This window comes from Coturnix japonica, chromosome 1 (assembly GCF_001577835.2).
Source record: "Coturnix japonica isolate 7356 chromosome 1, Coturnix japonica 2.1, whole genome shotgun sequence".
In the NCBI taxonomy this organism is placed as follows: domain Eukaryota; kingdom Metazoa; phylum Chordata; class Aves; order Galliformes; family Phasianidae; genus Coturnix; species Coturnix japonica.
In genome coordinates this window covers 95,388,779-95,405,568 of record NC_029516.1, presented here as the reverse complement: position 1 = coordinate 95,405,568, position 16,790 = coordinate 95,388,779, and the positions used below count along the sequence as shown (strand labels likewise).

The following is a 16,790-nucleotide window of genomic DNA, read 5'->3' as shown; positions in this document are numbered from 1 at the left end:
CTAGAGAAGTGAAGGAAACATATCCACGAAACAAACAAAAGAAAAAAGAAAAGAGAACCAGCTGTGCTAATTCTTGTGCTTGTTTGATCATGTTCAGAGCCTCCTAGACTCCCATGGAAGGGAATGGTTTTGTTCCGTGAGGGTGGTGCAGACTGAATGCATGTCCATGTGATTTTTGTATTTGTACATTAAACATTTCCCCAAGTTGTAATTCGTTCCCTCCTGCACTCTGAATAAAGCGACTTTACAAGAAGTCCTGCCTCCGAACAGCAAGCAAAGGAGGGTTGTTGGGGCAAGATAGGGCAAATGTAAATGTGTCTGAGCTAGCTGCTCCACCCAGCCTCTCATCTTTATATGAGAAAAAAAAAAATAAATGTTTCCAATAACCGAAACAGGCAAGGTCTGATCTGTACAGACGGTCTGCAGGCATCTGCCCAAGAAGCTGACGGTTGGCTGGTACATCCTCATCTGATTTATGTTGTGTGTGTGTTAAGCCTTAAATTGTTGAGTCTCTGGCTGGCTGCAGTGGTATTACTGGATGGTTGGTGTATGTTTTCAGCTCACAGAGCTGGCTCTGATACTGGGCTTGTTGGCGCTGAATCAATTCCAATCTCACACCTGTCTGAGACAATGAGGGCCTTGTTGCACACATCTCCACTAAAGGCTGTCATACGACTTATTTTTCACATTTGAAGGAGGAGGAAAAAAAAATAAAGGGAGGGCTGAGGACATGCTGTCTCCTTACAGGACACAGTCCCAGTGCTTTGAGGCAATCATGCCCTTCTTTTCTTCAGGGGAAAATGTATTTACAAAACAAAGGCAGTGAAGTGATTATGAAATGTATTGCTTAGTCTTGCCAGTTAAATGTGACTAAGGTTTGCTCTCTGAGGACTTTGGCATGAGAGATGGGCACCTTCACAGACTCCCTAAGATGTTTCCCTTCAGCTGGGTCAGCACTATTAATAGCTTCTTATCAGTTTGCCTGGAACCTGTGTCATTTACCCAGTGCTTTGTGGGCATTTCTTGAGATCTCAGAGGTTGTGCAAGGTGCTGGGCTTGGATGCCATCATGGCATCCTCTACGTCCTGGCACTGAAGCGGCTCAGCCTGGGTGGAGGATCAGCCTGGCTCAGGCACCATTAACTCCTGAAGTGAAGGCAGGAGTCTGATTTTTGTCTTGGTCATCTGCCCTTGCTGTTATAGTCTCCCTACATCCAGTCTTCCTCCTTGCTCAGAAACCTTAGACGCACATCCTCTGAAAACTGTCGTTGGTTATCTCTTTGCCAAATGTTGTTTCAAAACAGAGTCAGATTTGGTTTTTAGTTCTCTTCTGGGCAGGTGGTACTTGATTCTGTGATTCTATGAAACTATGATTCTATGACTCTGTGATACTTCGTGCTCTAAGCCGGAGCCTCTTCCAGGCTCTCTTGCGTCCTTCTTCCCACCAAGGGTTGTAGGGACCTGTCCCATACAGTTTCTTTTTCCACTGAATCGTTTAGTAGTACTTCTTCCCTAAATCAGAGAGAAAGCATTTGGCTGAGCTTTTCATTCAAGCAGGAGTTTATTCTCCTCCCAAGTGGCTTTCCAGTCTCTTTCCACATATCTGTTTGCCCCGTATAAGCAAAGGCTCGCTGAGCTTCCTCAGCTGGCAGATGTGCACCATGCAAGCTGTCAGTGACTGGTCTGTCCCTGCTTGGAAATGGTTGATTTATATTTCTCCCCATCTTGTCTCTTACATTTCTTTTCCCCAAAACATCTTTTGAGGAGGGAACTAGGAAGGAAAATGGGCAAGACTTCTCATACTCTCTGAGTTTTGAAGGGCACAGAGGCAGACCCAGAGACAGATCTCCATCCAGGCCAAGCTGATGTTGCTTTAGCAAGCAGGCCGACAGAGGATCTGCCCTCGCACCTTGTCGGGGTGGTCTTTGGCATAAAAATAAATGATTAACTGAGCAACGAGTGAACGTAAAGTCAGATGATAAAGTATACTTCTGTTGGTACTTGCATGCCTTTGTTTCAGAGTACAGAGAAAGGCCCTGCGGTGATGAAATGCAGACAGGAGCGTGATGTTATCTCACACCTATAAACCTCACTCCGAGTCCACTGGTGGCCACTATCCAGAACTGCTGAGTTCAGACGCACTCCATTGCACTAAGTAGAAATGGCGCTTTCAGTCTTTAGTAAACAGCATTTTTGCCCAAGGGCCCTAATCCTTCAAACATTTGCCTGGGTAATTGTCTGTTTTTGCCTTCTAGTGTCTCATCATCAGCTTATCTGTAAATTCAGTTCCACTGAATGAGCATGTGAGGATAGGGGAAGAGCTGCTGGAGGATGGGGGAATAAACCATTTCATATTTAACTCACTGGTAGGAGGGACTGATGCAAGAACAGTAGGTGATCATTTTAGGATCACGTCAGGGAAAAAATGAGTAATACAGCATTTTCATTTGAACAGATTAAAGAGCTGCATGCCTAAATGGAAGGGCTTTTGTTTTGTTTTGTTGTACTGGCAGTTCCAAAATGTCAACAACTGCAACAACTTTCTTTTCTTCTGACAAAGCCAGTGACTTATAACCTAAAATAACTTCCTTTCTTGCCATCACATTGGATTTTTTAGATTAAATGTACGTGCCTTTGTTTGGTTTATCTTAACTGGTGTTCTTTATGAAAGAAAACAATAGTTATTTCATATTTGATTGCTAACACATCAAGGTTATGTTTAGCTTTGAGATAGTTTCTGAAATGGAAAAAGCTCTTTTTGCTTATAGTAATGACTACGGATCCTACACTCTGTGCCGCAGTTGTATAACATTGTTCAGCTCAGCACATGCAATGGCCTTCAGCTGTGTTTAGCTCCATTTCTAGAAAGTTTTGGACGTGCCACTATTTCATAGGTTCATACCATTCATTCTGCTAACAGGGAGAACAATAATTTGATGTGATATTTCTCAGCAGACAGGTTGGTCACATGTTGCTGTTTGACAAGAGGTTATAGCAAGCTGGATTTGAAAGTATCCAATCCAAGAAAGGTATAGTGATTAATTTTTAAGATGTTTCATGCAGAATGTGAAACAAAGCTTTTGTTTTTATCAGAAGTCATTCACTGCATTTACCCAGAAGAAATCTTCTTCAGCCTGGCAACACAGCAGCTGTTTGTTCTAATACTGCAAATTACTTTTTTATTCCGTACTGGGCCATTTTGCAACACTTGACATGTGTTGACACTTCTTTTCTGTACCGGATCAGTTTTCCTTGAACGTCGTTCCTCCTTTACCCCACCCACTGGTAGCACCACCTGCGCACAAACTCGGGGTTACGGTCGGTCTTTCACACATGTGGGTGTAGATTTGCTGTGCTGGAGGAGGCAGGGAACTTCTGGCTGGCATGGGAAACACCTTTGGTTTCACAGCTCAGTCTGCCTGTACTGTTTGCCATTTAGGTCTGGATGCAGCTTGCTCTGAGATCAAGCAGTATAACATTTAAATACAGCTCATAGAACTCACATGGAGGTTGAACTAAACTAAGCATATGCCTTGAGCTCTCCAGACAGTGGAGAGAGGTTGAACAAGGAGATGAGACTTTACTTTCCTTCAAATCCTTCTGTAATGTGTGCTCCTCCAGCCTCCCAGACTCACCACAGGGCCAGGCCAGCCAGTGCCACAGCTTGTGTAGGATTTGTGCCGGCCGCCGGTGCAGGATGATGCATTCCTCGGCTAAACAGGAAGTGCCAGGGGATTTCATACAGGAAGCAGAGCATTTCTTAAAAGGTATTTTAAATGCATTTCTGGACTGAATACCCCCGACAATCCAGGGACTTGGGGCTTTCAGCACATACTTCTGGGCTTAACTCATTTTCCATTTCGGTTTTGCAGATCTCCTCAAAACCAGCTTTGACAGTTCAGAGGAGCGGATCATTTAACAGAGTTACCATAAAGTCCGTTTTGGTTTAGTGCTGCAGTGAGCAATAGTTTCTTAATCACCTACTTTAAAAAATATATAAAAAAAAATAAAATATAATAATGCATTTTTCTAAATCCAACTCGCTTTGCAAATATACATTCACATGAAGAAGACCTTAGCTCACCTTGTAAATCAAAGCTTCGCTCTGGAGAGAAGTTTCATACCATGGGGCTCAGTATCATTTTTCTCAAGGTGACCGCAGTTGTTGAAGTATGAAGGTTGCATTTGATATGTCACTTACTTTCTCTAAGTCAAAATAAATGAACCCGTGCCTTTAGATCATCAGAGATCCGCTTATGACCAAAAGTTGTTTTAATCCTGATTGGTGTTGGCTTTAAAAAGAATCCAAGCAGATTTCGTTTGCCGCCCTGAATAAGAGTTTGGAGGGTGATGCTCTGTTGCGTGTGTAGAATGCCCCTAGATGAATTCCACTTTATTAGTTTATAGGCTTTCTTCTGAGCACTTGGGATGAGATCATGAAAGTGTAAATGGCTGTTATCTTCAAAGGCCTCTTTTATACTGACAGAACTCCACCTTACCAACTTGTATTAATAATCTATTGCAATCCTAATTAGTTCACGTCAAGGTCAGTGTTTTGTGGTGGATAAAATGACTGTAAACTCCAGAGAGTAAGTTCTTTATTCTACTACTTTCATGTGGAAAAAGGGGAGGGAGCACTGAAAGTACAGAAGAAGAGATTGATGAGGACTTTTTGTTTATCTGTGGGCTAAAGAAGTTTTAATATGGTGTAATTAGTCCACATAATCAGGAGCAACTTTTAAGATACCTGAGGCCATGCTACAGTCATTCCTTTATCACTCCCATGTGACTGTAGGGACTTCTTCACTCAATTCTGCTTCTTTATTTATGGCACTTGTTTTCCAATGGGAATAATCCACTTTTCAGCCTGATACTTAATTGTCTTGAACAGTAGACAGAGAGCAAGGGAATGTTTTGCCGTGCCACAAACTTATGACCATCTTTTTGAACACCCTGAGGCAGAGTCCAGTGTCGCAAGGACTGGACATCAGGATATTAGTAGCCTAGGTCATGGAGGGCATTGACCTGGAGAGGAGAGGCAGGTAATCTTGCAAATACTGACTCAGTGTGACTTCCAGGTCCTGGCCCAAGAAATGCTGTGCCACTTCCTCTCACCTTGCTCCACCCATGAAAGAGAAACTGTGGAGGTGTAAACAGGGTGGGATTCATTTCACCTAGCCTGAAACATCCATGTGTTGTATGTCTCCATCTGACACAGTTGTCTGGAATCTTTGAGTGGAGAGAGAAACAGGTGTTCCTTGGGTGTGATTCACCTGGTTTGGCTTGGATGTCTCCCTTAGGTTGCAATGGCTTGCACCCCACCAGTGTCTCTTTTACCCTGTTGGCAACGAAGGGAGTCTAGACGTGTAGCTCAGAGGTAGACAGCTACACTGCACATCACTCAAGTGGGAGGAATCCTCCCCTCAGGACCTGAGGCAACAGGAGATAACATGACATGCTGTACAGAATTAGCACCCTGCTTCTACATCTGGGCTTCCAGGGCATGACCGAGGGCAGACTGAAGGCAGCTCTTTCTCCTAGCAGCAACAGAGGAGTGTTCATGGGCTTCCCGATGAGCACTGTACCCCACCTGAGCCCTGTGCTTCAGATAGACTCCTTTCAGGATAACTAGGATAAAGTGGATACATCTCCCCCAAGCAGTTTTACAGGTTAACTTTCCCTGCTGGGGTGACATCAGGTAATTCACATGTGCTCTGACTCAGCCAAGTGCTGTGCTGAACTGCAGCCTTGCTTTTTGTGTGCATCGGTTCTCCCTTTGCTAAAATGAAGGTTGTAATGCTACCCTTCCTCAGGGGGCAGTGTGAGGATCAAGTAATTAATTAGCTGGGAGGCACTCACATACCAGAGTGGTTCAGGGAAAGCAAGGAGGAGAGGAGCAGCCAGGATCTGGAGCATCAGATTGCAGAAGGGAGCAGGCAGAAAGGATAGGAGCAGGGGATCTCTGCTCTCAGATGGGGTTTGCCGTATGGACAGGTTAGGGATTCCCCTCCAGGCTCAGAGATTAGTTTTCTAGGTGTAGGTTTATCAAGAAAGATAAGGGAGCAGTGACCCTCCCAGCAGTTTTCATCCCTGCTGCCTGTCTGAGTCCCTGAAGATGCCATCCCAGCAGCTTTCTCCCTGGTGTCTCTGGAGCTCCAGGAACTTCAGTGACGCACAGCAAATAAACAGACAAGTGTATGTTGCCCAGAGAAGCTGTGGTGCCCCATCCCTGGAGGCACTCAAGGCCGGGTTGGATGGGACCCTAGGCAGGCTGAGCTGGTGGGGGGCAGCCCTGCCCACAGCAGGGGTTGGGGCTGGGTGGGCTCTGAGTCCCCTTGCAACCCAAACTCTTCTGTGATTCTGTGTTTGTTTGTTCCTGTGTGCATGCACATGTGCATGCGCATAGGTACAGATGTGTGCATCCATGTATTGTCACCCTACATGCCATCCATCTTCCTTCAGCCCTCTGCATGGCATGACCTCCGGCTCTGGGCACACTGGGAGGAAGGGCAATGTTTGCTCACCACCAATACACACGTTGTATCTGTCCCTGATTTCCTCGCCGTTTCACTTTGTGCTTTACCAGAGTGCTTAGAGATAGGGGAGAGCACTGCAGCGGCACCGAGTCTCGCTGCCTGTCTGTAACAGAGGAGCCAACAGAGTGGAAGGTCAGGGCTGAATTGTTTCATTTCATTCCTTGTAGATGCAAGAGGGAGGGAAGAGGAGGATGGGTGGGGGGAATGGAGTCTCCCTATTGAACAAATAGCTGCAGCTCTGCGGGGTGACTCATACCTTGCTAGACAAAGAACAATGCATCCTTAATTTGCAAAACTCAGCTTTCCACCTAATGGGTGTCACTGGTACTGAGAGACTTTGCAGTTTGCCCATAACGCCATCGTGTTCTTCAAAGCAGCAGTGACGCCAGCCCAGAAGGAGTGTGCTTACTCAGTAGGAGAGATGGTTTATATTTCATCTGAGCAGCTTATGTACTAACCTGCTAGGACAGCACATATGCTGATTGTGAAATCAGGGTTTTCACAGTTTGGTATTTGGAGCTGCCTGCACTTCCTGATTCTGACACCAAGTTAGCTGTGAGCCCAGGGTTGTTTTTTAGGATCCCCCTCCTCACAGTTACTTACTATGGCTGTACTGCTACCTGCTGTTTCTTTACTGTGCATCGTGCAAGTGCAGTTTTGGGTCTAGACAGTTCATTAGGGATGCTTTAAACCTGAAGCAATATGTATTTCTCCTCCTCCTGTATCCACAGCTAAACCAGGTACCCTTGGTAGCATTTCCAGGCATCTTAAAATTACTGGAGTTCTTAATTTCTTGACGTGGACACATAGAGTATGAAGGAAATTCAGATGAATTATGAGGAAGCACTGATTTGTTTTTCTCCCCTGCCATTCATTTCCAAAGAAAAACTAGCAAAAACCTTATTGGTAGATTTCTGCTCTGTCACCACATTCAGCATCGATACACTCAGAAGCTCTGTATTTTCTTCCTCAAGACCCCTTTTGGCACAGTGTTGGAAAGGAGTGAGCTAACTTGCTAACAAGGGACACATAGAGCAGTGGGAGGTAGGTTGTCCATAGAAATGGAATGAGAAGGGAATGAAGAGCAGAAGTGGTGTTCTGCGCCCCAGTGCCTGCTCACATTGCTGTGTCTGTAGGTTTTCATGGCCTTCAGTAGTTAGTCTTTCCCAGGGCTTGGCATCTTTCTATATGGCTGTGCTATACCTGGAGTGCTGTACCCTGGGGAGTGTTGTATCACCACCAAACTTGGCAGCTAGAACCAACAGCGAGAGCAGCTTGGGAAATGTTGCTCCTCAGGGTTCATATTTTTCTCTTAGAGTTTGATGCCTGAGTGTGGGGAAATTCTCCCACCCTCCTATCCCACAGCAGATGTTTTGCTTCCAGAACTTCTCTGGTCTTCGTCGTACTCCACGAAACCACAGTAATACTGAACTAAAACGAAAGCAAACATAGGTAGGAGATCTCTGCCAAAGATCTGTCCTCCAGTGAGGGGGATCCCAAGTGGGGACTTGGGTGGTCATTTTTCCCCTCACCATAGCTTAGAAATTTCCAGACAAATGACGTATCTGTCACTGTTGTTCTTGACCGAAATAAGTTCTGCCACCGTTAGCAAGCCAAACAGGACTTTTCAAGGCCGCAGAGAGGAGAAAGTGCTCATCCCCTATGCATTTCCAGTGGGAATTATAAGGCTTCAAAAAACTTTCCCTGGGGGCAAAGCAGAGTTCGCACCCACCTGGGTGCACACTGCTCTGTGACAGCGGTTTCCTCAGCCCGGCGTGTGGAGGGAAACCACCCTGCGGGCTGCAGTTGCTGCTGGTGGAATTTTACAGTTTGCTCTGTAATTTTCCAGCTCCTCGTGTTCCAGCGCTGAGAGGTATGAGAATACCAGCCTTGTGCGGCGGCCGCCGCTGCCGCTGCCAGGGATGAACTTGTCCTTTGGAAAGTCCCCCTTCTTTGTGCTCCTGACTAATTCCTTCAGCTGCCGGCGGATGACACGCCTTTTCACGGTGCTGCTGTTCGTTCAGCTGAGGATTTGCTGGCATTTGAGCCAGGGAGGGCAACTAGGGGCCCGGTTGAACTCAAGTAGAACCACCATGCACTGTTCAAACCATCACCTGCAGCCTCTGGAGCTGGGGATGGGCGAGAGAAAGCACACAGGAAGAAAAGACAGAGAGGGGCTGACAGGAAAGATGCTGGGAAAGGGGTGAAGGATGAACAGCAGTTTTTAGGCATCCTTTTCCTGAGCACAAAGTATTCCTTTGCTCACAGTCCCTTTCCCCTGTTAAGCAAGATGCCTCTCTGAATGAACAAGTCCAGTCAAGACCATTCCTGCCTTGCACTCAATGGGAAAGTCACACTATAAAAACTGTTTCCCTTTGGAAAGATGAGCAAATCAGAGTGGGAAGGGGGGGGGGAGCGGATGAGTCCCAGACTCAAAAAAGCCTCAAAAAAGTTCAAGGATCCTGCTCTTCCCTTGTCTGCCTCCAAGTTGACACCAGGAAACTAATCCCAGCTTTCATTCACCCCATCCCTTCTGCCAGTTGGTGCCTTTAAAGTGCTCACCAGGATGGCGGAGGAACTGCAGAGTTCAGTGCTGTGTGATTTGGGGCTTTGTTGCATTTGACTGACAGCAATTTTTGCAACTTGAGAAAAAAGCCTGGCAACAGGAGCAGCCGTTTCGCAATGCTGTCTTCATCGCGCTGTGCTGAGAATGACAGGATCCTCACCGCTCTGGCTGGTGGCTTGTCACCACCCAGCACCTGGAGCGACTTCTTTAGCTCCCTGACAGTGGCTTTATAAAGGGTGGTCTGTCCAGGCAGCCATGCTTCTAGATGGCAGATACCCTCTGCAAGGGAGAGCAGTGTGTGTGGCACTGCAGCCTGGCAGCCAGGGCAATTAGCCTGCGGGGCCTGGCTGACTCAAGGCGTACCTGCTGCCTCGCACCCGCCAGCTCCATCCTCCTGACTCACATCCTGCTGCTCCTCCGCAGCTCCCAGCAACGTGCTGCATCACCCCAAGCTTTGGCCACGCAGCAACCAGCTGGCAGCTGTGTCCCAGCTGCGGTGGTGCATGGAGAGCTGCCTGCTCTGCTGTGGGACTGAGGGCACGTTGGTGGGTGTGTGGGATCCATCCCAGAGCATAGCCTTTTTGGCTCACAGGTGCAAGGAGACCTGTTATCTGGATGGAACTGGAAGCTTTAAGCATTACTTTATGAATAGCGTATCTCACTGCTCTTTCTGTAGCTGTCCAGGGGGACAGGGGCTAGGTGACATCTAGGTGTCCCTTCCAACTCAAAGGATTCTATGCATCTATGAATATGCACAGAGGGAAGAATTAGGTTAGATGTTAAGGAAGGTTTTCACTGAGAGGGCGGTGAGGCGCTGGCACAGCTGCCCATAGAAGCTGTGGTGCCCCATCCCTGGAGGCGCTCAAGGCCAGGTTGGATGGGGCCCTGGGCAGCCTGAGCTGGTGGGGGCGGCGGGTGTTGGGGATGGGTGGGCTGTGAGGCTGTGGCCGGACTGAGGGGCTGTACGGAGCTCCGTGCGGGCTCCGTTCCGGGTTCTGTGCGGCCCCGCACCGCCACCTGCCGTCCGGGCCTCGCCCCGACACTGCTCTGCCTTTCTCCCCCCATCGGGAATGCAGAGCTCCGGGACCGCCAGCAGCATCCCGAGAGGGGGAGAGCGGCCTTATCCCGAGTCTCACACCGGAGCTTTCGTTTCTTTCAGCTATTAAGCGTTATGCAACGTTTGTACAGCTTAATTACAAGTTTTTTAAAAGGAGTCGAGCACAACCTTTTCGTGGCAATAAAACATGACGAGGCATGAAAGATGGTTCCATGCTTTCTGCTTAATAGCTTGTTAGGCATGAGGCTGGAGGCTGAAGAGCTAGTGACTAGGCAGCAAGGTGTGAATTATTGCACCATAATTCTCGCCCTGGAGTGCTTTATTGCAATTAATAACTGTTTTCATGTTTTTAAATACATTTTCTCACACCATAAAAAGCAGAAATGGAAAGTACTTGCTAATGGGAGAAATACCGGGAGAACTGGGCACAGCTCACCAACCAGAGCAACCTCTTTGGTTTCATGCTATTCTGATCTGCTTTAAAATTATTCTGGAGCTCTAAGACGGTCTGGGCCCACAGCTCTGTCGCTTCCCGTTGTTGAAGGAGCTCTGACTGCAAGTCTTTGCTCTTAGTGGGAGCTGAATCTGCCTCTTGGTGCTGAAATGCTGCCATAAAAATGCTACTGCCTGGAGCATCTCCTTTATGAGGAAAGGCTGAGTGACCTGGGTCTGCTTGGCCTGTAAGAGAGAAGGCTAAGAGGGGATCTCATCACTGTAAATATCTAACATGCAGGAGTCAAATAGATGGGGTCAGGCTCTTTATCAGGGGAGCTCAGCAACGTGACAAGGGCCAATAGGCACAAACTAGACCATAGGAAGTTTCATCCGAACATGAGACAAGAACTTCTTTGAGGATGACGGAGTGCTGGAATGGGCTGCCCAGAGAAGCGGTGGAGTCTCCCTCTCTGGAGATACTCAAGACCTGCTTTCCTATGTGACCTGCTGTAGGGCACTTGTTTTAGCAGGGAACTGGACTCAGTGCCCTCCAGAGGTCCATTCCAACCCCTACAATTCTGTGATTCTGTGGTACCCTTCTCAACAGACCTGAGAGTGACACTTGGGGTCAGTCCATATAACCTGCTTTCATGTGTGTGAAACATAATACGCGGTATTAACATCGATGAATAGATTGCTGCTTAACCAACCTAATGTCAGAAAGCTGATCTTTAGTATCTAATAGCAAATACAGGGACTGGGAATACAGGTAACAAGATGTAAAATTGATTAGTAGAACTTTCACTTATGAAAGACTTAATGGGATTGTGAGATTAATGATGGGGGTTCTCTGGCTGGCCGTCACTGCTGCATATACCCCAGGGGTTGGTAATGATAGCAAATGGAGAAAGCAGGTCAGGTGTCCCAGTAGTCTCTCTCTTGATGTTAGCAGACATGTGTTTGGTTCATTGCTCAGTTTCTGGACTGGACATAGCACGAGGCTAATTGTAGTACCACAGAACGAGGAGAGATTCTGTTTTGTTCTGTCCTCACTTAATAAATCTGTGACAAGGTCTTGCTTCCCTTTCTGCCACTACAGCTGCTCCTGTGGCTTTTCCTGCATCTTCTTATACTGTCAGGGTGCTTATTGCACCAGGGGCTGATTTATGAAGTGGGAGCCATGCTGAGCAATGTACAGGACAGATCCATAGCCCTGTCCTGAAGAGCCAGCAACAGAAAAGACAAAGGAAAATTGAAGGGTAGAACTTCCCTGCCAGTCAATGGAAACTGTAACAGAAGGGAATAGGCAGTGTGTCCTCCCCCACGCTGACAAACAAGGGTGGGTGGCAGTGACTTCTCCCCTCTTCCCTTCAGTGCTGGGAGCTGAGGACCTGCGAGCAAGTGATAAAACATTTCCAGTCAAAGGCACTCAGCTGCAAAACAAACAAGAACAAATACTGGGGACACGGCCAACTTGGGATGTGCTCCACAACTCCTCACTTGAAAAACAGCTTCCCCGCCACAACGAAGCAGGGAAAACAGGAGCTGTGCGGAGTGCTCTCCCTCCTGACAAGGCAGGAAAACAGAGAGGCCATGGCCTCAATGGGAACCTCCTGCTGCAATGACAGCACTGGGCAAAACCCTTGGAGAGAGGTGATGCTGAGCAGTCTTGGCTCCCACAAGGCCTCAGGCAGGGACTGCCTCTGCAGAGCCTCCATGCTGGGCCAGTTGCCCTCCAGCACATGTATCACAGCTCTAGCTCACAGCAGAGCTGCTGAGTGGAAACCAGTGGGACTGATGCTGAAGTAAGGGAGTCATAGAACTATTAAGGTTGGAAAAGACCTCTAAGATCACCCAGTCCAACCATCTCCCACCCCCACCATGCCCACTGCCCACATCCCTCAGTGCCACATCCACACGGCTCTTGAACACCTCCAGGGATGGTGACTGCACCACCTCCCTGGGCAGCCTGAGCCGCTGCCTCACTGCTCTGAGAAATGTTTCCTAATATCCAATCACATTTAATTAACCCCACTTTAGAACTAAAATACACAGGGTCAGGCCATTGAAAAGTTCACTGTTCCAAAGCTTTGTGGTATTTATTCTAACACTACCCCTAGAGACTGAATTCCCCTGTCTCTTTCCCTGTCGTCTTTAATAAGCACTGGCCATACATTAACAACGAGGTGATGTTACAGTTCAGAACACAGCAAGCTTTGTGCCTGTGCCCTTTTGTTTGTTGCTACTAAAGTCTGTTTAATCCAATTGGATGTTGCTTTTAAAACAACATGAGTCAACTGAATCTGTTTTTAAGGAAGTCTGCCTGAAAAAGGAAAAAATTAAATATTAATAATGTCTGATTTTGAACATGTTACTCAGCAGGGAAATCTTTATCAGACTTCGTTTTATTCTGTAACTGCCTTTGCTAGCTATTTTTGAAAGGCTCTGAGTTTTGTATAAACCTTCCTTTCTAAACGGGTGAAACAAACAAAATGTAAAACTCATCTCCATAAAGCACAACAAAATAATAATTTCCAGATGGGCTTTCTGATGGAAGATCAAAGTCCTTCATCTCAGACTTGGGAAATTTCCCTTCCACGCTGGTATCAGTTTTATCTGCATGCAGTCCTTCCCAACATTGGCTTCTTTCAAGAAGACAATTAGCTATAGATGGAGCTGCCGGAGACTGCGCTTAGTGCTGAGGGATATGGAAAAAGATTTTGCTAAAAAAAAAAGCAAAAAATGCTGTGGGTAGGCGAGGGAAGGAGGAATCTTTCTCACTTTGAGTTGTGCAATAACTAGACATTTCTATACACTCAAAAATGCCAGTTTCAAATGCAAATATTAAAGAAGCAAAAGAGGGCTGTTTCTACATTGGCACAACTGGTTTGGACAAACTCCCAGCTATGCATCTTTGATTTCAAACATCTCGAGGCTAGAAAATAATAGCTCAGTGGTTTTCCATATTTAAGTAAATGTTTTATGCATCTATGCAGTTTCAGATTTTTCTTCCAAGAACCAGAAGTTTCTCCTGAAATTCTGTACGTACCGGGCATCTGCACTTTCAGCTTTGCAGTTCCACAGTTAGAGCAGGGGTTCCTCTTTCTAAAGTTCAGCCATTGCTAATAGGTGCATCCAACCCTCTGAGTTGCACTTCTGTTTGTTATATATAATAAATACCAAGAAGAATAAAAAAGATGAAGATAATACCCCTTCATTTAATCCAGACTGAGATTTTCAAAGGATGAAGGAAGTCAAATTCCCCAGTCCCGTTCCTCCAATTAGGAATCTGCCTTCTGGAGGAGATGAGCTTCACTCCCTCTTGCTGTCTCTCCCACACTGGCACATTTCCATCTTGTTTTGCTCTCTCTACTTAGAAGCTTTCACAGAAGCACTCCCAGTACAGCGTTTTTGTCTTCATGGTGCCATAAAGGACGTGTCTTTTTGGCAAAAAAGGGCTGTGAGTGCACAGTCTGAAATACTAATGGTGCTCAGTAATGAGCAGGTTTTTCACCTGGCAAAGCCTTTTCCATGGTCTCTTTTCCCAGTGACATGAAACAGTAGAATGCTTTGCTAGGAAAAAATCAACCAGTCAAAACTCACAGATGTACAACGACTATCTGAGGAAGCAATTCATCTGCAGGTCTCTTGGCAAAGGGGATTATGGAACCGAAATGTAATTGCGTCGCCATTTAAGTTTCCACATCCACCAGGTGGTTTGGTTCACATCTTGGATATCGCAAAGTTTTATCGTTCAAATCAGCCTATAGGTCTCTTTCTCATTGCAGACACGAGGCAAGTGCAGCCGTCCCCTCCATGGTCCTACGACCAGTCCTACCAGTACCTGGGCTCCATCGCGACTCCCTCGGTGCACCCTGCCACGCCAATATCGCCTGGCAGGGCCAGCGGCATGACGTCCCTCACCGCAGAGCTTTCCAGCCGCCTCTCAGGTGAGCCTCTGTAAATCATTAGTGCTGGGATGCCCATGCAGCAATCACTGTGCCCTCAGATGCTGCCGCAGCTTTTCCCTGCTGCTGGTGAAGCACATTCTGAGCCTTCTGCAGAGAGCTATTTCAACTGGTTGACTGGGATTTGTGCAAAGAGTGAGGAAATAAGGTTTGGGTCCCAACATGATGTTCTCAAAAGAGAAAGAAACAGGAGAAAGTGGCTACTTCGAAGATGTCTGAAACTATAAAAATAGTTGAGATAGCTGGGAAACTGTCCTATCTGCCAAGAAATGAATGCCACAGATACTTTGGTTCTGTTTCCTTTCTTCTCTCAAAATTCAGACCAGAGTAGAACAGATTATGGGTGGACATGCTGCGTGCAGGATGGTGTTTTTTGACATGTTAAGTGTTGCACTGTACTGTCTTGTTACATCTTTCTGGAATTATACTGCAGAGCTTTACAAGCCAACATAAAGATGCAGTGTGGAAGTGAAAGCTACCTCCCCTGGTTTGCACCATGCTCAGCTGACCATCTGCTGACTTTAACCCCACAGACTGGACCAATATGTGTGTGTTCAATAGCAGAAATTTTCCTAAAATGAATGAGTGGCTTTTTCAAAAAGCATATTCTTTGGCCATTCATATTACTCTCATTTGGATAATCAAGGCAAACTATTTCATTAAGGATTTTACTTTAAGAAATCATGTTTCTTGTCTAAACAAACAACAGGTTGCAGGGTTTTTAGACACGGTGCCTCAAAAGACAAGGGATATCAGGCATACTACTTGAAACACCTTGACATTAGCTTTTGTCGTTCTGCTTTTTGCCAGACTAGGCAGCAGAAGCCCTCTTCTGATGAGTGCTGTGTCTAGGCAGTTTTAAGAAGTTTGATTTCTTTCTCAGGAATGAGGTGCTGGGAGCACCATTTGAAATCTGGAAGGTTATCAGATGTCACCTTTGGCCTCAGCCAACCTCAGGCTCCTACCAGTCCACACCATGGTCTATCTTATCATATTAAATCTAAAGGTGCCATGGTGTGGAGGAAGGAAATGCATCCAGGGGTCCCGCTGATCTTCCAGAAGTCAAAAAGACAGAAGACAAACTGAAAAAGGAAGCATGCCGCATGCGTCAGAGCTTTTCTAAGAAATTCATATAAATTCATCAAAGAGTGCTGGCTGTGCAGCTGACGAGCTTTCAGAGCTTGGCTCTGGAGTGTGTCTGCTTTAGCTTTAAAATTGGCCAGAGCCAAGAGCTTTGTTTTCCCTCTTCTACTTCTCATGAGTATTTCCTTCAGTGTATGGCTCCTCTTCTGCAGACTCCACACCTTGTCTGACAGAAGAATTTGTCTTCTGGAAACATTTTTTCTTAATTATGATTGTAGGAATTTTAATCACACATAGCTTCTAGCTCTAGGGACTGACACCTTCCATTAATGTGAAGTTCCTTTCTAGAGAGGCCATTATCTGCTCTGCTTGTTTAATCTGTGCACGTCAGGGAAGGAGATGGTGGGACTGGGCATCTTTTCACTTGTGTCAGACAAAACAGAGCATAATTTGGTCATCCTATAAAAAGCTCACTTAGGATGAGAAAGATTTCTAGTACAAATGAAAAGGGGAAAAACAGCCCAACTCCCAAATGTAGCTTTCTGCTCTCAAAAGGCATTGCTGTTGTTATCCGTTTTTATATACTTACTAGAGCCAAGATTTTTGGAAGTTAGTAACAGCTATGTAGACATTATATGAAGACCCACATACAAAGACCTCAAATGAACCTGATTTTTTTTCTGACTTTGGTAGTGTCAAGAGTCAGTGTGGAACTGTGTTGCTAAGTGCTAACAGCTGGGCTAAGCCTGTGTGTGTAGACCTCGCCTGTGTATTTTGAAAGGACAGTGTGTGCTCAAAGGAGCTTCCCATTTGAGTCAGCAAATAAAACTGGAAGCAAGGAGAGACTACTCAGAAGCTGAGCAATCTGTATTTAGGTCCTGTCAGTGTCTGTGGTGACTTGTGATTCTAAGCAAGAAGGCTGAGATCCGCATCCATGTTCCCCACCCACCTGCTGAGGATGAGGGCACTCTGGAAGTGAAAACCTCATGTGCTGTAAGGTCTCTGTGAGCAAGCACATACACCTACAAAACATGGTGAGAGCTTGGCACTCCTCCTTAATTGCTGCTTTACTGCAGTTATACCAAAACATCCAGACCTGCTGTCACGGGTTACTTAGATTTACCTATGCCCGTGACAGGGGAAGCC

At 46.3% G+C, this 16,790-nt stretch overlaps 1 protein-coding gene across 2 annotated transcripts in view; it reads left to right on the top strand.

The window, feature by feature from the left end:
- Positions 1-16,790, top strand: part of RUNX1 (RUNX family transcription factor 1) — a 149,215-nt gene that overhangs the window by 124,754 nt on the left and 7,671 nt on the right. For both annotated transcript variants that reach the window (XM_015882125.2, XM_015882112.2), the window contains one exon: positions 14,382-14,543. In XM_015882125.2, the coding sequence (XP_015737611.1) occupies positions 14,382-14,543 (162 nt within the window). The remainder of the gene's footprint in view (positions 1-14,381; positions 14,544-16,790) is intronic.